General features: G+C 39.0%; 1 protein-coding gene across 1 annotated transcript in view; it reads right to left on the reverse strand.

The window, feature by feature from the left end:
- Nucleotides 1-26750, reverse strand: part of LOC118193625 (regulator of G protein signaling 7-like) — a 280378-nt gene that overhangs the window by 38380 nt on the left and 215248 nt on the right. The window contains exon 9 of the mRNA XM_085823737.1: nucleotides 3836-3925. Coding sequence (XP_085679863.1) covers nucleotides 3836-3925 — 90 coding nt within the window. The remainder of the gene's footprint in view (nucleotides 1-3835; nucleotides 3926-26750) is intronic.

Below are 26750 nucleotides of genomic sequence, written 5' to 3' on the forward strand. Positions count from 1 at the left end.
AAAAATTCGTTGAATAGTTCACTATATCTAGGAACTGAATTCAGCGGATGATTTTAGTTTTAAACGATCTAATCTGAAACACTTTTATGAGAGCATTATAGTGAGAACGCGTTATGAATATGAAAAGTTTCGCGCAATTTCTTGAAAAATTGTTTGTTTAGAGCATAACAAAAAAATTAAGAGTGCAACGAATGACTGGTGATTCCGTAAAAAGTATTAAATAGCTATCTCTTCGACACTCGATGTTAATTAGCATTAACGTTCACTGTTAATTGCAGATAAATAAACTGCAGTATCAACCAATTTCTTGTGAGAAGAGAATTTTTATGAAAGTTCGTTCAGAGCATTGCATGTGATTGTTAATGCTAGCCGGATTTATTACTTATGTATTACCTGTTACTTTAGAATAGACACTTCAGAGTAATTTTGCCGCCCGTTTTACCTCGTAACTATGGTAACGACAGCTGTAGTAGATGGTCGAGTCCCTTATTTCCCCCTGCTTAATTTGCATCTAACGTGTTTCACTTCAAAGTGAAAAGCAAAGAATGAAAGCTGACTTGAACTACAGTCTCAAATGAGGTGAAGAAAATACACTGGTTATCATAAATTAAGGAAAAATTTAAAAAAAATCACGATTACTGAAAACGTTACATGTAGAATTTTATGAAACTTACCCACAATATACAACACGTAGTAAGGTATCAATAACATAAAAGAAATTACCAGACAATTATGGTAGTATAGAAATTAGCACATGTATAAAATGAACAAATCGAAGATGTCAGTTTGCTATAGGAAAAGTACCTTCAATAGGGAATATAATCGCCTCTAGAAACAATACAGCACATTCAGCGATGTGTGATGCTTTCAATTATGCGGTCTGTCAGTTCCATAGGAAGCGAGAGCCATTGCTCTTGCAAAGCACCTGCAAGCGCGGCAAGGGTCTAAGGGGGGCGGTTGAGAGCAGCTAGACGTCTCCCTAAAGCACCCCAAACGTGCTCGATAGGACTCAAGTCCGGGGATCCAGCTGGCCACTCCATGTCAATAATTGTTTTCTGTTGAAGGTAATCAAATACGATGAGAGCCCTGTGTGGTCTTGAGTTATCGCCTTGTAACAGGAAAGCATCACCTATTGCCCCGGCATATGGGTGCACATAAGCATCAAGGATGTCATCTCTATAAACATGAGCATTCACGGTTCCCCTTGGAAAAACATGTAGGTCTGTGCGTCCACCCAAAGAAATGCTACCCCAAACACAGACAATGCCTCTTCCGTATGCATCTCTTTCACGGATGATAACGGGTTTCAGGTTCTCTCCATATAAAATAACGCCTACTATCGCGTTCTAGACTAAACCTGGACTCATTCGTAAAGAGAATAGCCTTCCATTGATCAGGCGTCCAATGGACATGTTGTCGTGCCCACTGCAAACAGTTCCTCCTATGGTGTGACGTGAGCGGTACGCAAATGGTTGTTCGCCTCGCATACAGACCACCTTCGTGAAGCCTTCTACGCACAGTTGACGTTGACATCAACCTTCCGGTGGCTGCAGCAAAAGAGGACCTAAGAAGAGTCGGAGTAGCGGTTCTATTCCTGAGTGCACATAATGTCAAATATCGATCGTCGGCACTCATCGTAGCAGTTGGCCGTCATTGGCTGAACATCCTAGGTGCCGAATCTGTGATTTGAAATTGCCTCCAAAGTCTATGAACCACAGAAGGACTCACATTTAGCCATCTGGCCACTTCTGTTTGACTTTGTCCTGTCTCTAGTCTCCCAATGGCTCTCCATCGTAGTTCTGCAGGCAAATGATGCCTGGTGATCATTGTTACGAATTGGCTATCTCAGATTTCTGATGCCACTATCACAAGGAAATATGTGGGCTTGCTCTCAAACATGGACTTTTATGCTCCTCGCAGATACGTATTCCGAGTGCAGCGCCATTAATGTGCAAACTGGAGTTTTACTCAGCTACTCTTACTTGGCAACATATTCAAATTTACACGGTTTGGCATATTTTTGAGGGAGTTATCGCTATTTTTGTGATTTTTCCTTAAATTATGATAACCAGTGTAGGTGCTGTGTTGCGATGACGACATGCGTTGTGATTGTAAATGGAGGGAGGATGAAAATACCTTGCATTTTGTATTTTAAATAACGTACTATAGTATGATACTATGTATGATAACGCTTAGCGCAATAAATCATAATTCAATGCTTAGGTACTTCTTGAAAATTTAACATTTCTTTTCTTTTTTGGAAATTTTTACTATGCAGTTTCTTTCCTTCGTTTCGTATGTTCTTTAGACTTTTCAATCTCATTTCCTTTTCTATTTTCGTTCAAATATGCCTTTTTTACCTTTATAATTTTATATAAATTATATTATTGCAAGAAAATATTCATCCTAATATTGTAATTTACAATATTAGGATGAATGGCAATGAGGTTTAAACGTTTCATACTTTCATTTAAGATACTGCTTATAAAATAAAACTCATGCATAAGAACTTGGTATGTGGAGATAGCATTTTGACAAACAACTTAACATTTACAGAAAGATAAAACTAATTTATTATTTCTTACAAAACACATTATTAAAACATAATTTTTTTCATTGATATGGAAAACGTTTCTTAAAGGAATAGTAAAGCTTTGATAGCTAAATAACTTGTGTTTTTAGAAGAAAAAGTAATTACTTCAGTCCGATATTTTCAAAGATTTATACTGGATTTTAGAATATAAACAAACACAGTGATGAAAAACTATAATTATTTATGAACCCATTTCGGTACTAAAATTAAGGAAAAAAAGCAAACAAAAATATACAGTATTATATAACGTATTTCAGTCTCTCCAAAAATTTTAAATTTTCTGTTCACTGATTATAAATGATATTCATGAATTATAGTTTCCAGGTTATCTGAGAATTCAAACTAGAATTATTATGCTACTATATGAGCATAAAGGACAAGTTATTTACGCCAAGATCCTTTACTTATTTTCATAACAAGCTCATTTTGTAATAAATTGTATAGTAGATTTATTTCTCGAAAAGGTAAACCTGCAACCAGATTTTGGTTATTCGCTCTGAAACAAAACGTTAATATAAAACAATATATATCAGTGGATTTAGATCAGCATCTGGGGGTGGCCTTACCAATAATTGATTTAATACAGCCTTCTCAAATTGCTAGAATGATGCATTTAAACATTCTGGTTATTAATTTTCTTATTTGTAACTCGGTAACCTAGTAATTGAGAGGTATTTACCAAGTAGTTGCTGCGATCATAAAAGAGTGAGCTATTTTGGAGTTAAAAGTCTGTCTGCAATATTTTGAACGTCAGATTTCTGAAGGTATTCTGACCCGCAATTTTTCTTCTTAAGTTTTACTTTGGCAGACGCACTCGAGCAAACTATTGTCATGTTGATTAGAACACGGTGAAAATCCTTAATTGTTAAATAGAAATTATGCGGCGGCGGTTAACGTCTCCGTAAATCTCGGTTGGTAGAAAACTCAACCTTGGACCAGAAGATCAGGGTTGAAACTTAGCCGAGGCTCACGTGTTCTCAATACGTAACTATATGGATGGTTTTGAAATTTTGATGAATTATTCATAATCAAATTTTAACTTTTCATGAGAACTGTCGCTACGTTAGTATCTCTACGTTACTGCAACGTTACGTCTCTACTACAACGTTAGTATCTCTCTTTTTACTATGCAGGCTGACAACCACTACGAAAATCAAAAGGGGAACCTTCTGCAAACACAAAAGAAAAAAAAAAAAAAAAAAAAAAAAAAAAAAAAAAAAAAAGAAAGAAATATCGACTTACTTCTAATTTGATGGACTCTTGAGGACTTTTCAGCTCCGCTTCAGATACACTAGGGCTGATTCGTCCTCCACCGACGGCGCTCTGGAAATGCTAGGAAGAAAAAGGCCATGCAATCTTGTCAATGCGGTTGACAAAGAAATAGAAATCAAAACAAAATCAACTTCCACCCTTCGTTTGTCGGTGAAAGCTGAAGGAAAATCTGCACCACCTGAAGAATGAGTAAATGCTTTTATCTAACATGAAAAAGAGGCTCGTTTCATTTCTAGTTAAACGAAAGAATTAAAAAATTGTAAATTAAATATCCCGATTTTGGTAATCTGAAAGCAATTACATTCATGTAAAAATTTCAGGAAGTATACTGCATGCGCTTGAAATAAATAAATAAAAAAAAAAAAAAAAAAAAAAAAAACATGGCAGTTTATAGTATTTGGCCACTGAATGTTAACCGTGAGAGCTCTCCTATGTCTTTTTCCACTGCAAAGTTTATCAGTAAACCCAAAATGTTAGCATAATTTCCTACAAGTACTTATCATGCATTTCAAGTTGTACCATTTAAACACACGACGTTGTCTATTATATTATATGTATATATTTTTTTTAAAGTGAAGACCCTCATATATATATGGGAATGCGTCATCGAATAGATGCAGAGTCAAACAGTAGGAGAAAGGACCTTTGGATCCCGAGTGCTAAGACAGAGTGAACTGTGCAATGATTCGGAGAAGGACGTTGGTAAGAGCGGGACGACGATGATGGCATTTAAAGACGTATATATATATATATAAAGGACGTTATTCTCTATTCACCTGTAAATAATATTCATCTATTTCTTGCCACATATGTAATCACCTTGTAGTTTGTAGCAGCTATTCGTGTTTCCATTAAATATTCGAGTTAATCGTAAGTCGGATTAGTCATTTCAAGCCCCTAGACAGCCACCTAGGAAGTAAGTTCACATTAATTATGTTTCTGGATAAAACAAAACTTTCTACATATATATATATGTAGAAAGTTTTGTTAAGCAAAACGTTAAGAAAGCAAAAAGTTACAAATACCATCTTATTTAATAAGTCTCTAACGAAGAGTTTTCTGCTTGTACTCTTATTAGCACCAGTAAAACATCGGCGATTGCTTTTGCAGGTTTTCTTGAAAGACTGCGCAAAGTGCATAGCTATAAGAATTCTAGGGAGAAAATTGTTTTTACAATCGAATTCGTGAAAACAAGTGTTTCATATGATTGAAATTACCGGAAATATTTTTAACAAAGAGTTTTGGAGACCATGTATAGACACTGCTGAGCATTTTAAGTTTATAAATTTTAACTTCTAAAATATATCTTTTATTTTACGAAAGCATAAATGTATAAATAAAATTTACCAATTCGTATCAGTAAGAATGAAAAAAATAAAAAAAACTTTTTATGTAATTTAATTTGTAACCCTAAAATTGTCGTTGAAATTGTATGAATTTGATGTTTTTTCGAGGGTAATTTTTCGTGTTAGAGAACCGTTTTCTGTGTTAAGCAGCGTAAGTAATTAATTATTAATTGTAGCTTTCATCGTAAGCATAAATAAACCTTAAAAATTTTGTGTATTTTTATTAAAAGCTAAGGATAGCATATTACTAAGACTATCATAGTCATAAACCCTACCTTATTTAATTCATTTCTTAGAGTGGAACCATGGATCTGCGATAGCAATTCAGGAAATATTTAGTCGTGCAATATTTGTCCAACAAAACCTAACTATAAACTATATGAAAGAATTTAGCATTTCTAAGGGACTTTAATAAGCAGAAACAGCATAAAACAGAGAAATAATTGCCAGTAATTTACGCAGAAAAAACTTTTGAAGTTTTTAGATCTCCCTCTCCCTTTCCGAATAAAGCAATTCATAACTAAGCAATTCTTAAAATCTAAAATAACAATACAAAAATAAATATGTTAAATACATAATTTATGTGAATGGAAATATAATTTTATATACTGCAATTTAAGCATTAACACTGATAAGAGAGCGGATACACAGTGACGAAGAGAGGAAGAAGACCATCTTTTAATATTTTGTTGTTATTTGTATCTACTGGTCATTGAATCTGCAATTTCTATGCCTGCCTGGCCAAAAGTTGGTCGTTTCTGCTAGCTGACACCAAAGGTTTGAAAGTAATACAGTATACTTCGCTGCTAAAGTTGACATACACTCTTTTGCAAAAAAATTGAAGCACCATGAAGGAAGTGTTTGTTTTTGATGAAATTGAATATGTGTATAGCTCATACATAGATAATAAAATAATTAATCAATAAAAGTCTTAGTAACTGTTCAAGACTCACAATCCACCCATTGAGTGTTCAAATTAGTAGTTGGTCGAACCGCCCCTGGCAGCAATGCATGCTTGAATTCTTCGAGGCAAGGAGTGGTAGAGGTTCCTAATGTCATCTTACCACACATTCTGCCAGGCATTCATCAGTTGTCCCTCCAGATCTGCGATATTTTGTGGTGCCCTAATCTGGCGGCCTACTATATCCCAGACATGCTCGATTGGTGAAAGGTCTGGTGACCTTGCTGGCCAAGGAAGAGTATCAACCGCATGGAGACAGTCCAGAAATAGGCGAGTGGTATGTGGCCTGGCATTATCTTGTTGGAAAATGGCCCCAGGATGGCGTGCCATGAAGGGTAATGCAACCGGCAGCAGGATGGATCAACATATCGTTGAGCTGTTAAAGATGTACGCGGGATCACTAAAGATGATCTGCTGTCATAACAAATATAGCCCCACACCATCACGCCAGGGGTTATGCCTTTGTAAAACCTTTATAAAACCTGTATTTTTGTAAAACCTTTGTAAAACCTGTATGCCTTTGTAAAACAAAGGCTGATTGGGACCGCTGGTCCCGTCCTCTCCAGACACGAACGCGGTGGTCATCTGCTTCAAGAGAAGCGGGATTCGTCGCTGAACACTATACGATGCCAGTCTGATGGCAGCCAAGATGATCGGCTGCGAAATCACTCCAGACGACTCCGCCGATGTTGTGGGGTCAAAGACAAACGTCTTAACGGCCTCCGTAAGCGTAACCTCGCCTCAGACAAGCGCCGTGAGATGGTGGACGAGAGGTATAGACGTGGCTGTAGTGCGTTGATTAGTCGACAATGATACCGTTGGGGCGGTTCAGCCCTGGCGAACAATCATCCTATCTTGTCTCACATTTGTGCTCCTTGGCCTTCCAGAGCCTTCATTTCGTCGGCAATTTCCTTGTAGCAACCATTGCTGCCGATATCTTTCCACAACAGTGTCTGTACGCTGCAGGTGGCAGCCTATTGCTTGGTATGACCACCCAGCTTCACGCAGCCCTACACGTTCGAAGTCATTTAGTTGTCTGTAAGGTCTTCGATATCGTCGTAATGGCATCTTTAGTTGCTTCTTTACGGAATTATAATGGCAGCAACAGAAAAAGATAAATTTTTCGCCTCTGTTACTGGTTATATACTTTGCGAATTGCGCACTAGAAATGCGCACTATGATACCAAATTCCTGTTCATTTTCCTTGAAACTTTGATCATTTGCATTTTCGATCAAGATATTTTTGCATATCAAATTTCGTCACGATCGCAAAAGTCCTTTTTTGGTGCTTCGATTTTTATGCAAAAGAATGTATATTTTCGGGTTAAAACTTAGAGCCTGGTAACTAATTTGCTAAATAAAACAAGCATCTAGGACCTAAAATCTTAAAGCGTCCCTTAATCCTTCTGTAATTCCTCACAAATCAGTTTTTGCCTCACAAAAACAAGAAAAGGCGCAATGGGAGTCTCTGAAATTTTTTTATTTCTAGGGCCTTAATTTGACCCCGAACTTAATTCTTAATTTCTAGGGACCCTTAGTTCTTTGTAGACAGTTACAACATCCAGAGAAACCGCCTTGAACCCGATGCTATTTCATAATTAAAATTATGCTTTTAAATCGTCATTGCATAGAACACTTTAAATGCTATTTTCACTTTCATCTTCGTCAGTGGAAATCTCCTTTGGACGTCTTTCAAGTATGGGTATTAAATCTTCTGTTAAAAGCGACCGTTCATAAAACGGAAAATGCCTGTGTTATACTACATTTATTCTACGTTTAAATTTATCAGCAGAGAATTTCAAAACAGATTTGATGATATCATTATAATTATTGCCATTTAAATTGCTGGTTATCTGATCACAGCGACTTAGAGCGTTAAAAATGATGCTTTTATGAAGGATTACCTAGGAGGACTGGTTAGAGCCCACGCTATACAAAAAGAAAATCACGAAAATCTCATGCAGCTATTTGTAAATAAAGTGTATTTCTATAATTGTATACAAAAATCAGCACTATTAAAAGTTCTGTGCAACTAGAAAATTTGTTCAAGGATGCATAAATAAATTATTTCAGATTTTTTTGCTTTTTATTCGTACCCGTTTATGTTATTTTTGTAAATTAAAAAAAGTCACAGAATTAAGTAACTAGCTTAGTATGATAATCTAGCATATAAGGCTTTGCATCATATTCCAGCACATAAATACAATTTATATCGTTGATTTAAACTCAATTTTTTGATGTTCTGGCAATATTTGATAAAATAATTTCAGAAATAACTTTTATTCTTTAATAAGATGCAATATGTTTTTAATTCTTTAATAAAAATATTTAAATTTATAAATGCTAAATATAAATATTTATATATTTTATATTAAAAACTATTTTAATAACAAATATATAAATTAAGTATTCATTATTAACAAATACTAGTTAACTTGTATTTAATTTATTATTATTTATTAAAATTTGTATTATTCATAACATGCATTTAACCAATATTTATTTTCGTTACTAAAAATATTTTTTATTTTATTTTTTAACAAATATTTATTTAATTAACAAATATAACGGAACGGAAGTTAATTATACTAAAGTTCATTATTTAGTAAATTATTATTAATAAGTAACTTTATAAAACTATTTTTATTTATTTATTCTTTGCAAAGAATGAAGGTAAGACAAATTAAAAGGGGAATGAGTTTTATATAACAGCAACAAATATGTGTCCTGCATGGTGCACATCAAATTACCTGACAGACTTTTACCAAATAGGTAAATCTTTTTAGACTATCACGACAAATTGGGGGAAAATTAGGAAACGTTGTTACCTTAAGCTGCACATCTCCTTTAAATAATGATAATCAATTAATGGGAAATGAGAAATAGCTTGCTTTTATTAATTTTGTTGACTACTAACCTTATATTTTCTACTGAACGTTAAGAAAAAATTCTACTGCCCTAAAAAAATGTACTATTTCTAACGGTAAAAAATTATTATTATAATTATTCAAAATATTTAACTTTATAGTATTCGAAAAGACGGAAACATTGCAGGAATCGGTTAGAAAAACCTCAGTATAAATACTGTTTAAATAAGAATGTGGAAGAGGAAGAAATTTGACATACGGCATTCCATAAAAAAGAAAGTTTTATTTTTTATCAGTGTGAATTCTCTTTTTCAAACTGTTTGGATTTAATTTAATACATTTAAGACCAAATTAATTTTAAATGAATTTACTAAACTCAGCAAATCATTTAATTCATCCAATAACAAAAATAAATTCATATATGCATTATATTAAATTAGTTTAACGACGCTAAAAGTACATATAGTTTATTCCAACTCTCGGGATGGGGGAAGAAATAATATAATAATAAAAATATTATCTTGCGTGCCACTTTTGGTGCACGTGCCATGCGTTCTCTATGTCTGTGGATAAGCCATCACGCAATTCAGGGACGAAAAATCTTTTTTTTTTTTTTTCCAGTTATATATTGCATGTTATATTATATATATAAACACACACATACACGTTCAGCACATACAGAGCTCGTTGAAAGGAAATGAAAAGCACGTTCGTTATTTTCATTCCTCGCCTACGTGGGAGGAAACTAGCAATCATGTGAAAACAACCTTCCATTTAATTAAAACGAGTTTTACAACGAATTCGAGAGCAGCGAATTCAGGGAAAGAAGGAATAAAATTGGGAAGTGCGAGAAGCGAATTTCGTGTCTCCTCGGTAACCATAAGATCATTATCTTATCTCTTTGTTTGCTTATTCAAGAAAGACTCGAGGGAAACATTAAAACCTAAGCAGAAGCTTCAAAAGGAACACCGGTGCGGTGTAGACCTCAATAATATTTTTAGAACAGCTTACATTATTTCCAGAAGTAGGTAAAAGAAAAGTGTTACACATAATAAATGGATATGCTTAGAGATTTCAGGAGGAGGGAGGGGGTTTATGTAACCACTGTTATATATTTCTTCTGTGGATATCTGAAGTGGAAAATTTTAATATATCTTGGAAAGCTACTAACATAGAAACTTTTCTGTATCAAATAAAAAGCATATTAAGATATTAATATTTAAAAAAATGACCGCATATTAAAAACTTTGTACCGAATAATTCGAAAGGGTGCACTTACTTTCAGATTAAATAATATTAAGCACGTACAATGAGAGATCGCAAATTTATTTTGCACAGCATTAAAGTAAAAAGCACGTATTACTCTATCATCACTAACTAACTGCAATTTTAACAGTCAATTGCATATTTAATGCAATTTTTATTTTAAATAGTAGACAGTTTTGGAAAAAAATCCTTTACAGCTGATATATGAATAATAAATGTCACCGATTCTGAATTCTTATTAGTAACAGCTTGAACTGTACGGTCCGCATATAGAACGGGGATCGCATAGAAAACAGATTAATGAAAAGAGGGCAGGCACACTACTAGCAAAATATTATTAATTAATTTCACTTCTCCAAATAAAATATTTAATAAATGTAATATAATTTTAACTTGAGAATTCAAAAAATATATGAGAATGATATCATATGTGACTTCTGGCATTTTGTTTACAGGTTGTAGTATTAACTATTAATAAATACATTTCTAAGGTTATAATTTAAAAATCCTAAACATAGATTTCGTTTAGAATTATTCATCTTAGAATATTAAGTATGAGACTAGCGGGAAAGCCCGCCAGCTGAGCGGGCTGAAGCCCGCTTATCATTGTTCTTTTTAAAAATATATCCTATGTTAAATTTGGCCGGTATTGAAAAGTTGAACCGAACTACCATTTTTTAGCGCATTAAAAATTACTTTACGCGCATTAAAAAGCATGCACTGTTTGAAATGTGGCCACAAAAAGGAATTCCTGAGGCAGCTCTCGATCGCAGAAGTTCGGTTTCCGTGTGCGACAACAGGTAATGTTTGTCTCCAGTCACCTCCTAAAACTAAGGTTTTACCGCCAAAAGGAACATCCAGTCCAGTCAAGTCTCTCAGCAATCTGTCGACAGCTTCCAAAGCGTAATGAGGCGTCATGGTGCATTCATCCCATATGAAAAGTTTCGCAGTCTTCAAGTACCTTCCTTCAGCGCTATCTTGTCTTTTTTTTTTTTTCGAAAGAATTTTCCAGAAGTGGAACGGGCAACTTGAAAGTAGAGTGTACAGTTCTTCCACCGGTCAACAGCACAGCAGCAATACCTGTCCACGCAACGGGAATGGCAACATGGCCCATTCCTCGAACAGCATGAAGGATCGTCCTAAAAAGGAAAGTTTTTCCAGCTCCGGCAAATGCATTAACACAAAATGTCTTCGGTGTGTTAGGATTCTCATCTCGTACAGCTTCCAAAACCGAGTCGTAAACTAATTTCTGTTCAGGATTCAACATCCTGTTCAACACTTCGGCTTGTTCGTTTTCATACTGGACATCGAACTGCGGGACTTCGAGAGAAACAGCATCAGTCAATGTTGGTTGCGGGAGACCAAGAGAACATAGCGAAACATTGTGCACTTCTAACTGGTCTTCTATACTTCTCAGTGCAAGGCTGAAACTGTCTTCTAAGGAGTAAGATCTCGCAAAATCTTCAGAAAGGGACTCTTTGAATTCATTCCACAAAGCGACGGGTTCCGCAGGGTTGCAGAAAACACAGATGAAGCAAAAAAGCTGTCTTAGCTGCGGTGGCATTTGAAAAGCTGATGCTTCTGCCAGAGTATTTTTCCATTCTTCGTCGTCTTGCAGCAGATGCCTCGCACGGCAGGCTTCCTTGAACGTTGAATACTCCACACCTTCGTAAGTTCTTAAGTCGGCAAAACTCTTCGCTCCTTTAACGTGACACAGCAGCAACCTCAGATGGAAACGCTCAACATCTTTCGGGCTAACAGAATACATTCTTGAAATGATGTAATCTCCAAGTCTAACTCGTGTCTGCCAGGCATGATTCCTCCAGGTGAAATGCTTAGGAATTTCAGCATACAGGTAACCATTCGCTTCGGGAACTGTCCTGTTCAGTTCAAACCATCCGGTGAGCATGGTATTTTTCTCGGCAGCTCTCTGGAAAGCATTCCTTTCTTCAGATTCGGCAAAATAGACGGGCTGCAGGTTTTCCAAATGAACCGGTAGTCGTATGATGGAGTGCGACTTCGAATGCATTCTCTTTTCAAACAGCCTCCACGCTGCTTCAGGGGCAGACACGTATCTTGCATTTAAGAAGCATTTGATCTCGTCCCACATTAAAGTTCTATCTCCAGATTTTTCCAGAACAACTTTAGCTGCATCATGACCCTTGTACACGTATTTGAACAAATACTTGACCGATTTTATGGAGCTGCATACTTCAACGTTTATGTGGGCGTTGTACTTTTTCGATAAATACGGATTGTAAGGAACAACCCATCTGTTATCGATGGCATGACCCTTGATCACGATAAAGTTTCCGTCGTCCCTTCTTCTGTAGAGTGGGTAGCCATTCACGTTCTCTTTAGTTTCTGCCTGAAACGGTTTCGGAAATCCTTTCGAAGATACACCATCACTCATGCAGGGAGAGTTTCGATTCAGTTCACCGCAGGGTCCGTGAATCATCGATGACTTCACAATGTCGTGTAGCTCCGGATGTCGAGTAGCATCTGGAAGTTCCGCACACACCAGCGAGTCGATGCACTCTGCATCTCTTATTTTATCTTCTTCCGCTAAAAACAACAAAAGGTGCATATGAGGCAATCCTCTCTTCTGAAATTCGATGACGTGTATATCTGCAATGGTCGCACCCAAGATGTGATTCTTTGTCAAATCATGCATCAAAGCTGTTTTCTTCAGGTCAAATACCCTCGAAACAATGTCCGGGCGATCGTGAGCCTTCTGTCCTGGGAATAAGTTTTCTGTTATTTCCGGCCATTTAGGGTTGCACGTGAAAGTCAAAAACAGATCCGGTTTACTAACGACGATGGCCATCGAGTCCTGATAGTTTTGCTGCATGCAGCGAGGGCTTCCTATAAACGTTGACGGAAGTATAACCGGTATTCCAGGGCGGACACCCGTCTCTTGACCAACTCTGTAAATGTGATCGGCAAGACCCATGTAAGTTTCCACTCTCAGATTCGTCTGATGGCTCCGGAGGTACGCAATCCTGTTGCCTTCGACTTTTACGTATGCATCCACGAGATACTGCTGAAACAATTTCCGGCCATACAAAATCGGGTTGTAGCAATCTCGTCGTACGGACACCCTGTGACCGTAAAACTGCAGCTCTGTGTATTGCTGTCCGACTCTGAATCCTTGGTCGCCGTGAGGAAAGAAAAGCACGTACGTCATCGGTTCCAAGTTGGGATTTAAAGTACTGATGTTGATGAGACCGCCACCTCTTGGATGGATCACGATGTCTCGGTTCGATGGAGGAGCGCCATCCGTACTCTTGAAGACAACTGCAACTTCATTTTCTTTCGGAGCATTGTAACGTCCTCTGTGTTCGCCCGTACCTACACTTTCACCCTTGATGTACATGCGGATATCCGCAGCAGTTTCGGCGCCTTGCTCTCGTAGGGTTTCTTCTTCGAATTCCTTCAGCATCTTGTAGGCTTCGGCATATGGATTAACGTTCCGCAAAACTGCATCCAACTGTCTCAGCAGTTCGGCATTCAGGGCAACATTTCCAAATATGTTCATTCTCTGCCTGAGCGCTTGATCCGAATCTAAAATGTACAGCTGAGCATATTGTTCTTGACCGGGATGAGGCGGATGAAGGTGGCTCGTCCGATGATATATGGCACCATGAATCCTGAAACAATAGGGACCCGAACCCGTAGGCATTTCTATATTGGCACCCAATGAAGCAAAACTCAGCAGGCAGTTGTAAGTGCGTATGTTAGCAAAAAACTCTTCAGAAAACGGGTGGTTTCCATTCATTAGATTGCGCCATTCTTCTGGATATCTTCTTTCAGCTTCGACAATTTTCCCATTGTTACAGCAGTGCATGTATCTTCCCCTTGCGTTCCTTTCTCCCATAAAGAACAATCCATTGCAGAGATCGCAGGAAACTTCCATTGAACCGGCGGTGTGTTGCTCAACGTAAACTTCGAGGGCACATCTTCCTGCATTGTGCAGAGTGCTACGCGAACGTCGTGCTGCATTCATGCGTAGCCTGTCTTCTCGTATAGACATTGTTTCTTCGGATCTGACTTGTCTGTGACGTGCAGTGTCTTGTGTTCTTCGTGTAGTAGCGTCCTGTTCCGACTCTTGAGTGCGCAAGTTTTCTTGACGTTGCACTTGCCTGCTGAGTCTCCTACTTGTTTCTTCTTCCGTTTCTTGAGCACGAAGGTTTGCTTGCCGATGTGATTGCTTGCAGAGTCTCATACTGGTTTCTTCTTCCGTTTCTTGAGCGCGTAAGTTTTCTTGCTGTTGTGCTTGCGTGCAGAGTCTCATAGCAGTTTCTCCTTCCGTTTCTTGACCACGTAGGTTTGCTTGGCGCTCTGCTTGCGCACTCAGTCTGTTAGCGGTTTCTTCTTCCGTTTCTTGACCACGTAGGTTTGCTTGGCGCTCTGCTTGCGCACTCAGTCTGCTAGCGGTTTCTTCTTCCGTTTCTTGACCACGTAGGTTTGCTTGGCGCTCTGCTTGCGCACTCAGTCTGCTAGCGGTTTCTTCTTCCGTTTCTTGACCACGTAGGTTTGCTTGGCGCTCTGCGTGCGCACTCAGTCTGCTAGCGGTTTCTTCTTCCGTTTCTTGAACACGTAGGTTTGCTTGGCGCTCTGCTTGCGCACTCAGTCTGCTAGCGGTTTCTTCTTCATTTTCTGTAGCTCGCCGTAACCTTTGTGCTTCAGCTCTTCGTCTTCTTGATGCATCTCCCGTAATGCTTCTTTTCCGTTTCGGCATTTCAGTGTGTTAAAAAAATACTATTCTACTAAAACAATAACTGAACTAAAAAAGTAATAATTGAACGTAAAAGATGAAAGAAAAAAACTTGCTCGTTAAAACAATACTCCTGAAAATTAGTTAATGCATTCTAAATGTAAATAATCCCAGACTAAATGAAAAATTATCCGCTCAAGAGCTACTTAATTTAAAAAAGTCAAAAATCTGAAAGCAAAACTTGCCGTTTACAAAATTTCTGGTAAATAGCAAATAATATGGGTAATAATACTATGAAAATTCTAAGCACACATAACAATCATGAAAATATTTCTAATAATTCAGCTAATCTAAAAACAATGCGTATAAAAAGAAAATGAAAATTACAAACACAAAATAAATAAAAGTATAAATGCAAAGATAAATTAAAAAGTTATGAAATCAATTCTGAAATTTAAAAGCAAAAATGAACTAATACATCTAAAAAAAGAACATTCAATCGCCTTAAAACGATAGTTATTATCATACAATAACTCACGTAAAAAGAAAATGAAAATTTTAAACACAAAATAAATAAAAGTATAAATGCAAAGATAAATTAAAAAGCTATGAAATCAATTCTGAAATTTAAAAGAAAAATGATTATGAAAAATTCGTTATTCGAAAATTGGACCGAACTACCAGTGTTCAGGGGTTTTGCGCTGGCTGCGCCCGCTTTGTTCACGTATGCATTCGCAATTTCTAGACAGTACGCCGGGATTCGAAGGTTGGACCGAACTACCGTATTCAGCGATTTTACCCGGGTTGCGCCCGCTTTATTCACGTATGAATCCACAAGATACTGCCAACACGTTACACATGCGGAAAATCACGAAAACACGCATGCAGTCATCCAGGTTGCCGGGATTCGAATGTTGGACCGAACTACCAGGTTTCAGCGGTTTTGCGCGGTCTGCGTCCGCTTTATTCACGTCTGCATGTAGAAGATACTGCATACGCATTTGACATGCAGAAAATAAAGAAAACACCCATGCAGCCAGCCCGTTTGCCAGTATTCGAAAGTTCGACCAAACTATCAGTGTTATGCGGCTTTGCGCAGGCTGCGCCCGCTTTATTCACACATGTATCCAGAAGATACTCCATACAGTATACACATACGTAAAATCACGAAAACACCCATGGATCCTGCCTGTTCGCCGGTATTCGAAAGTTGGACCGAACTACCAGTGTTCAGCGGTTTTGCTCGGGATGCACCCGCTTTATTCACGTATCCATGCAGAAGATACTGCATACGCGTTACACAACAGAAAATAAAGAAAACGCCCATGCAGGCAGCTTGTTTTCCGGGATTCCAAAGTTTGACCGAACGACCAGTGTTCAGTGACTTTACCGCTCAGCCGTTAATGGGCCGTTGTAGAAAGCGTAATCGAGACACTATTCGCGGTCATTATTCAAACATTAGATTCCATATTAAAATCCCTGACTGAAATTTTGATAAACTTCGACATAATCAGACGCAAAATTGTATCAATATATATATCAATGCAATTAATACTTCATAATTATTTATAATAAGAAAAGTTTCCATATACCATCTCCAAGAAACACATATTCAATTTAAAACCCTGAACGAAAAAAAATGTTTAGTCAAAATTAAAATAAGTATTTTAAATAGTAATTTCAACTTCTTGTTTAAATATCTGCATAAAAAATTTTTAATCTAAAAAAAAAAAAAATCAAAAGTAAATTTAAATATTGAAAAAAAAATAGTAGCCATTGTCATTGATAGCAGTTTAAACCACTTATCAATGGGATAAACCAATCTACAATCAATTAACAACAACTAAATGAAGAGAGTGTTTATATTTTATCACTCACAAAATTGAAAATGTGTAAAATGTGAATGCAATTTTTAAAGGAACATTAACAGAAACATACAACACGAATGAATAGATCTTAAAAAAAAAAAATAAGAAACAAAACATTAAATAAATCGCAAAAATCTAAATGTTGATACTTGTTTCAAGTCGGTAAGTTAATTAGAAGCTAAGATATTAATTTTTAAATAATTCTCCACGTGGAAATTCCGAATCCAACGGTACCTTCCGCTAAGCTCTACACCCAGCCGTTCCGGAGGAGATGATGTTACAAACAAACAAACAAACAAACACACAGACGCGCACAGATTTTAATAGTATAGACTAGCGGGCAAGCCCGCTTATCATTGTTCTTTTTTAAAAGATATCCTATGTTAAATTTGGCCGGTATTGAAAAGTTGAACCGAACTACCATTTTTTAGCGGCATTCCGCGGGCTTCCCCCGCTTTTTTCACCTATGCATCCAGAAGTTACCGCATACACTATACATATGCGGAAAATCACGAAAACACCCATGCTTCCAGCCCTTTCGCGGGTATTCGAAATTTGGACCGAAATACCAGTGTTCAGCGCTTTTGGGCGGGAGCCCGCCCAAAACAGTGTTCAGGTGTGCATGCAAAAGATACTGCGTACACCGTACACATGCGTAAAATCACGAAAACACCCCTCCAGCCAGCCCGCTGCCGATTCGAAAGTTGGACCGAAATACAATTTTTCAGCGATTTTGCGCGTGCTGTGCCCGCTTTATTCACGTATGCATGCTGAAGATGGTGCATAAACGATACACATGCGTAAAATCACGAAAACAAACATGGAGCCTGCCTGTTCGCCGGTATTCGAAAGTTGGACCGAATTACCAGCGTTATGTGGCTTTGCGCGGGCTCTGCCCGCTTTATTCACATATACACCCAGAAGATACTCCATACACTATACACATGCGTAAAATCACGAAAACACCCATGGAGCCAGCCAGTTCGTCAGGATTCGAAATTACCGCATTACCAGAACCGCATTACCAGTATTCTGTGCCCGCTTTATTCACGTATGCATCCATGAGATACTTTATAAACGATACACATGCGAACAATCACGAAAACACCCATGCAGCCAGCCCGCTCGCCGAGATTCGAAAGTTTGAGCGAACTACCAGTGTTCAGCGGTTTTACCCGGTATCCGAGCGCTGTATTCACGTATGCATCCAAATTTTATATACAGTACCCCGGAATTCGAAAGTAGGACCGAAATACCAGTGTTCAGCGATTTTGTGGAGCGGGCTGCGCCCGCTTTATACACATAAGCATGGAGAGGATACTGCATAAACGATACACATGAGTTAAAGCAAGAAAACACCCGGGGAGCCAGCTCGTTCGCCGACACCGAAAGTTGGATCGAACTACCAGCGTTAAGAGGTTTTGAGCAGGCTGCGCCCACTTTTATCACATATGCATCCAGAAATCACTTTATACACTATACACATGCGGAAAATCAGGAAAACACCCATGCAGCAAGCCCGCTCGCAGAGATTCGAATGTTTGACCGAACTACCAGTGTTCAGCGGTTTTACCCGGTATCCGCGCGCTGTATTCACGTATGCGACCAAATTTTATGTACAGTACCCCGGAATTCGAAAGTTGGACCGAACTACCAGTGTTCTGTAGTTTTGCGCGGGCTGCTCCCGCTTTATTCAAGTATGCATGCAGAAGATACCGCATACACGTTACACATGCGAAAAATCCCGAAAACACACATTGAGCCAACACGGTCGCTTGGATTCGAAAGTTGGACCGAACTACCAGTAATCAGAGGTTTTGAGCGAATTTCGGCCGCTTTATTCACTTATGCATCCAGAAGATGCTGCGTACACGAGGCACATGCGTGAAATCACGCAAACACCCATGGACCCAGCCCGTTCGCCGGGATTCGAAATTAGGACCTAACTACCAGAGTTCAGCTTTATTCATTTATGCATCCAGAAGACACTGCATACACAACAGATATGCGTAAAATCACAAAAAACATGAGTGTAGCCTGCCTGCTCACCGGGATTCGAAAGTTACCGTATACCATCTCAAAGGAGCAAAGAAAAATCTTTAATCTAAAAAAAAAAAAAAAAAGTGTGAATTTAATTTTTATTGGTGCGAACTTATTTAAAATATCATTTGCATTAAAAGATAATATCTAAATTAAGTGCACGTATCTAATAACATAAAAAAATATATTATTCCAAAAAATCAAATTTATTATTAAAAAAATAACAACATATTTTTAAAAAATAGCTTTTTCAGATTTTTTAATTAATATCCCAGCTGATTAAAGTTGTACAACTTCAAGAACGTCATCATTTAAATTTAATGTAATATAATAACTTTTATTCAATATCAATAAAAGAATTAACGTGACAATCATCCTAACCTGAAATTAAAAAAAAAATTGTGAAAAGCAGCTATTTATTTAAAATGCCTACATTAACGAAATATTTTTAAAATACAGTTAGGTAACATGCAATCGCGTGCTTTATTCAACTTTAGAATATAACCTTGATTTGTATCTGCGGCGATTCAAGAAACTGTTGCAATCGGAAAAATGAGCCCGAAAATTAGCGTTTTCACAGTTTTTAATTAATATATCAGCTGATTAACGTCCTACGAAGATGAGAATGGTATCATTGGATTCGTAGAATTTTTTGGAATCCGCAGACACCTGCCTCGAATTCCAACTCAGCGCCGTTCCATAGATATTTAAGAAAAAAGAAATTGACACCTGACCTTTCGCCAGCACAAATCTCGAGCGGAAGCAATTGTCATCCCCCCGGCGCTTTCGAAAAAGCAATTTTATCTCAGCTAATTCCGAGACGGTTGCCACTCCGAAAAATGAAATAACGTTTTCGCAGTTTTTAATTAATAACTCCGCCGATTATTGTCGTACGAAGATGGGACCGGTATCGATGGATTCGTTGATTTTTTTCGAATGCGGGGATATGCGTTTCGAATCGCAACTCGGAGCCGTTCCGCAGATATTCGAAAAAAACGAATTTGGCACTCGGCCAAATCCCTAAAATAGGGGAAACCCGTGAAAGAAAGTGCAAAACGTAGGGAAATGTAGGGAGAAAATCAGTTTTTAATTAATATCTCGACTAATTAAAGTCGCACGAAGATGCCGATGGTCAATCCGGCGAGCCACGGGCATTCTCAATCCAACGGTACCTTCCGCTAAGCTCTACACCCAGCCGTTCCCGAGGAGATGATGTTACAAACACACAAACAGACAGAGGCACACAGATTTTAATAGCATAGACTAGCGGGCAAGCCCGCCAGCTGAGCGGGCTGAAGCCCGCTTATCATTGTTCGTTTTTAAAAGATATCCTATGTTAAATTTGGCCGGTATTGAAAAGTTGAACCGAACTACCATTTTTTAGCGGCAATCCGCGGGCTTCCCCCGCTTTTTTCACCTATGCATCCAGAAGTTACCGCATACACTATACATATGCGGAAAATCACGAAAACACCCATGCTTCCAGCCCTTTCGCGGGTATTCGAAATTTGGACCGAAATACCAGTGTTCAGCGCTTTTGGGCGGGAGCCCGCCCAAAACAGTGTTCAGGTGTGCATGCAAAAGATACTGCGTACACCGTACACATGCGTAAAATCACGAAAACACCCCTCCAGCCAGCCCGCTGCCGATTCGAAAGTTGGACCGAAATACAATTTTTCAGCGATTTTGCGCGTGCTGTGCCCGCTTTATTCACGAATGCATGCTGAAGATGGTGCATAAACGATACACATGCGTAAAATCACGAAAACAAACATGGAGCCTGCCTGTTCGCCGGTATTCGAAAGTTGGACCGAATTACCAGTGTTATGTGGCTTTGCGCGGGCTCTGCCCGCTTTATTCACATATACACCCAGAAGATACTCCATACACTATACACATGCGTAAAATCACGAAAACACCCATGGAGCCAGCCAGTTCGTCGGGATTCGAAATTACCGCATTACCAGAACCGCATTACCAGTATTCTGTACCCGCTTTATTCACGTATGCATCCATGAGATACTTTATAAACGATATACATGCGAACAATCACGAAAACACCCATGCAGCCAGCTCGCTCGCCGAGATTCGAAAGTTTGAGCGAACTACCAGTGTTCAGCGGTTTTACCCGGTATCCGAGCGCTGTATTCACGTATGCATCCAAATTTTATATACAGTACCCCGGAATTCGAAAGTAGGACCGAAATACCAGTGTTCAGCGATTTTGTGGAGCGGGCTGCGCCCGCTTTATACACATAAGCATGGAGAGGATACTGCATAAACGATACACATGAGTTAAAGCAAGAAAACACCCGGGGAGCCAGCTCGTTCGCCGACACCGAAAGTTGGATCGAACTACCAGCGTTAAGAGGTTTTGAGCAGGCTGCGCCCACTTTTATCACATATGCATCCAGAAATCACTTTATACACTATACACATGCGGAAAATCAGGAAAACACGCATGCAGCCAGCCCGCTCGCAGAGATTCGAATGTTTGACCGAACTACCAGTGTTCAGCGGTTTTACCCGGTATCCGCGCGCTGCATTCACGTATGCGACCAAATTTTATGTACAGTACGCCGGAATTCGAAAGTTGGACCGAACTACCAGTGTTCTGTAGTTTTGCGCGGGCTGCTCCCGCTTTATTCAAGTATGCATGCAGAAGATACCGCATACACGTTACACATGCGAAAAATCCCGAAAACACACATTGAGCCAACACGGTCGCTTGGATTCGAAAGTTGGACCGAACAACCAGTAATCAGAGGTTTTTAGCGAATTTCGGCCGCTTTATTCACTTATGCATCCAGAAGATGCTGCGTACACGAGGCACATGCGTAAAATCACGCAAACACCCATGGACCCAGCCCGTTCGCCGGGATTCGAAATTAGGACCGAACTACCAGAGTTCAGCTTTATTCATTTATGCATCCAGAAGACACTGCATACACAACAGATATGCGTAAAATCACAAAAAACATGAGTGTAGCCTGCCTGCTCACCGGGATTCGAAAGTTACCGTATACCATCTCAAAGGAGCAAAGAAAAATCTTTAATCTAAAAAAAAAAAAATTGTGAATTTAATTTTTATTGGTGCGAACTTATTTAAAATATCATTTGCATTAAAAGATAATATCTTAATTAAGTGCACGTATCTAATAACATAAAAAAATATATTATTCCAAAAAATCAAATTTATTATTAAAAAAATAACAACATATTTTTAAAAAATAGCCTTTTCAGATTTTTTAATTAATATCCCAGCTGATTAAAGTTGTACAACTTCAAGAACGTCATCATTTAAATTTAATGTAATATAATAACTTTTATTCAATATCAATAAAAGAATTAACGTGACAATCATCCTAACCTGAAATTAAAAAAAAAAATTGTGAAAAGCAGCTATTTATTTAAAATGCCTACATTAACGAAATATTTTTAAAATACAGTTAGGTAACATGCAATCGCGTGCTTTATTCAACTTTAGAATATAACCTTGATTTGTATCTGCGGCGATTCAAGAAACTGTTGCAATCGGAAAAATGAGCCCGAAAATTAGCGTTTTCACAGTTTTTAATTAATATCTCAGCTGATTAACGTCCTACGAAGATGAGAATGGTATCATTGGATTCGTAGAATTTTTTGGAATCCGCAGACACCTGCCTCGAATTCCAACTCAGCGCCGTTCCATAGATATTTAAGAAAAAAGAAATTGACACGTGACCTTTCGCCAGCACAAATCTCGAGCGGAAGCAATTGTCATCCCCCCGGCGCTTTCGAAAAGCCAATTTTATCTCAGCTAATTCCGAGACGGTTGCCACTCCGAAAAATGAAATAACGTTTTCGCAGTTTTTAATTAATAACTCCGCCGATTATTGTCGTACGAAGATGGGACCGATATCGATGGATTCGTTGATTTTTTTCGAATGCGGGGATATGCGTTTCGAATCGCAACTCGGAGCCGTTCCGCAGATATTCGAAAAAAACGAATTTGGCACTCGGCCAAATCCCTAAAATAGGGGAAACCCGTGAAAGAAAGTGCAAAACGTAGGGAAACGTAGGGGAAAAAGCAGTTTTTAATTAATATCTCGGCTAATTAAAGTCGCACGAAGATGCCGATGGTCAATCCGGCGAGCCGCGGGAATTCTGAATCCAACGGTACCTTCCGCTAAGCTCTACACCCAGCCGTTCTTGAGAAGATGATGTTACAAACACACAAACAGACAGAGGCACACAGATTTTAATAGTATAGACTAGCGGGCAGGCCCGCCAGCCGAGCGGGCTGAAGCCCGCTTATCATTGTTCGTTTTTAAAAGATATCCTATGTTAAATTTGGCCGGTATTGAAAAGTTGAACCGAACTACCATTTTTTAGCGGCATTCCGCGGGCTTCCCCCGCTTTTTTCACCTATGCATCCAGAAGTTACCGCATACGCTATACATATGCGGAAAATCACGAAAACACCCATGCTTCCAGCCCTTTCGCGGGTATTCGAAATTTGGACCGAAATACCAGTGTTCAGCGCTTTTGGGCGGGAGCCCGCCCAAAACAGTGTTCAGGTGTGCATGCAAAAGATACTGCGTACACCGTACACATGCGTAAAATCACGAAAACACCCCTCCAGCCAGCCCGCTGCCGATTCGAAAGTTGGACCGAAATACAATTTTTCAGCGATTTTGCGCGTGCTGTGCCCGCTTTATTCACGTATGCATGCTGAAGATGGTGCATAAACGATACACATGCGTAAAATCACGAAAACAAACATGGAGCCTGCCTGTTCGCCGGTATTCGAAAGTTGGACCGAATTACCAGTGTTATGTGGCTTTGCGCGGGCTCTGCCCGCTTTATTCACATATACGCCCAGAAGATACTCCATACACTATACACATGCGTAAAATCACGAAAACACCCATGGAGCCAGCCAGTTCGTCGGGATTCGAAATTACCGCATTACCAGAACCGCATTACCAGTATTCTGTGCCCGCTTTATTCACGTATGCATCCATGAGATACTTTATAAACGATACACATGCGAACAATCACGAAAACACCCATGCAGCCAGCCCGCTCGCCGAGATTCGAAAGTTTGAGCGAACTACCAGTGTTCAGCGGTTTTACCCGGTATCCGAGCGCTGTATTCACGTATGCATCCAAATTTTATATACAGTACCCCGGAATTCGAAAGTAGGACCGAAATACCAGTGTTCAGCGATTTTGTGGACCGGGCTGCGCCCGCTTTATACACATAAGCATGGAGAGGATACTGCATAAACGATACACATGAGTTAAAGCAAGAAAACACCCGGGGAGCCAGCTCGTTCGCCGACACCGAAAGTTGGATCGAACTACCAGCGTTAAGAGGTTTTGAGCAGGCTGCGCCCACTTTTATCACATATGCATCCAGAAATCACTTTATACACTATACACATGCGGAAAATCAGGAAAACACCCATGCAGCCAGCCCGCTCGCAGAGATTCGAATGTTTGACCGAACTACCAGTGTTCAGCGGTTTTACCCGGTATCCGCGCGCTGTATTCACGTATGGGGCAAGCCCGCCAGCTGAGCGGGCTGAAGCCCGCTTATCATTGTTCGTTTTTAAAAGATATCCTATGTTAAATTTGGCCGGTATTGAAAAGTTGAACCGAACTACCATTTTTTAGCGGCATTCCGCGGGCTTCCCCCGCTTTTTTCACCTATGCATCCAGAAGTTACCGCATACGCTATACATATGCGGAAAATCACGAAAACACCCATGCTTCCAGCCCTTTCGCGGGTATTCGAAATTTGGACCGAAATACCAGTGTTCAGCGCTTTTGGGCGGGAGCCCGCCCAAAACAGTGTTCAGGTGTGCATGCAAAAGATACTGCGTACACCGTACACATGCGTAAAATCACGAAAACACCCCTCCAGCCAGCCCGCTGCCGATTCGAAAGTTGGACCGAAATACAATTTTTCAGCGATTTTGCGCGTGCTGTGCCCGCTTTATTCACGTATGCATGCTGAAGATGGTGCATAAACGATACACATGCGTAAAATCACGAAAACAAACATGGAGCCTGCCTGTTCGCCGGTATTCGAAAGTTGGACCGAATTACCAGTGTTATGTGGCTTTGCGCGGGCTCTGCCCGCTTTATTCACATATACACCCAGAAGATACTCCATACACTATACACATGCGTAAAATCACGAAAACACCCATGGAGCCAGCCAGTTCGTCGGGATTCGAAATTACCGCATTACCAGAACCGCATTACCAGTATTCTGTGCCCGCTTTATTCACGTATGCATCCATGAGATACTTTATAAACGATACACATGCGAACAATCACGAAAAGACCCATGCAGCCAGCCCGCTCGCCGAGATTCGAAAGTTTGAGCGAACTACCAGTGTTCAGCGGTTTTACCCGGTATCCGAGCGCTGTATTCACGTATGCATCCAAATTTTATATACAGTAACCCGGAATTCGAAAGTAGGACCGAAATACCAGTGTTCAGCGATTTTGTGGAGCGGGCTGCGCCAGCTTTATACACATAAGCATGGAGAGGATACTGCATAAACGATACACATGAGTTAAAGCAAGAAAACACCCGGGGAGCCAGCTCGTTCGCCGACACCGAAAGTTGGATCGAACTACCAGCGTTAAGAGGTTTTGAGCAGGCTGCGCCCACTTTTATCACATATGCATCCAGAAATCACTTTATACACTATACACATGCGGAAAATCAGGAAAACACCCATGCAGCTAGCCCGCTCGCAGAGATTCGAATGTTTGACCGAACTACCAGTGTTCAGCGGTTTTACCCGGTATCCGCGCGCTGTATTCACGTATGCGACCAAATTTTATGTACAGTACACCGGAATTCGAAAGTTGGACCGAACTACCAGTGTTCTGTAGTTTTGCGCGGGCTGCTCCCGCTTTATTCAAGTATGCATGCAGAAGATACCGCATACACGTTACACATGCGAAAAATCCCGAAAACACACATTGAGCCAACACGGTCGCTTGGATTCGAAAGTTGGACCGAACTACCAGTAATCAGAGATTTTGAGCGAATTTCGGCCGCTTTATTCACTTATGCATCCAGAAGATGCTGCGTACACGAGGCACATGCGTAAAATCACGCAAACACCCATGGACCCAGCCCGTTCGCCGGGATTCGAAATTAGGACCGAACTACCAGAGTTCAGCTTTATTCATTTATGCATCCAGAAGACACTGCATACACAACAGATATGCGTAAAATCACAAAAAACATGAGTGTAGCCTGCCTGCTCACCGGGATTCGAAAGTTACCGTATACCATCTCAAAGGAGCAAAGAAAAATCTTTAATCTAAAAAAAAAAAAAAAGTGTGAATTTAATTTTTATTGGTGCGAACTTATTTAAAATATCATTTGCATTAAAAGATAATATCTAAATTAAGTGCACGTATCTAATAACATAAAAAAAAGTGTGAATTTAATTTTTATTGGTGCGAACTTATTTAAAATATCATTTGCATTAAAAGATAATATCTAAATTAAGTGCACGTATCTAATAACATAAAAAAATATATTATTCCAAAAAATCAAATTTATTATTAAAAAAATAACAACATATTTTTAAAAAATAGCTTTTTCAGATTTTTTAATTAATATCCCAGCTGATTAAAGTTGTACAACTTCAAGAACGTCATCATTTAAATTTAATGTAATATAATAACTTTTATTCAATATCAATAAAAGAATTAACGTGACAATCATCCTAACCTGAAATTAAAAAAAATTGTGAAAAACAGCTGTTTATTTAAAATGCCTACATTAACGAAATATTTTTTAA

The sequence above is a fragment of the Stegodyphus dumicola genome, chromosome 9 (assembly GCF_044657685.1).
Source record: "Stegodyphus dumicola isolate Sdum_Otavi_A_Nest chromosome 9, ASM4465768v1".
Taxonomy (NCBI): Eukaryota; Metazoa; Arthropoda; class Arachnida; order Araneae; family Eresidae; genus Stegodyphus; species Stegodyphus dumicola.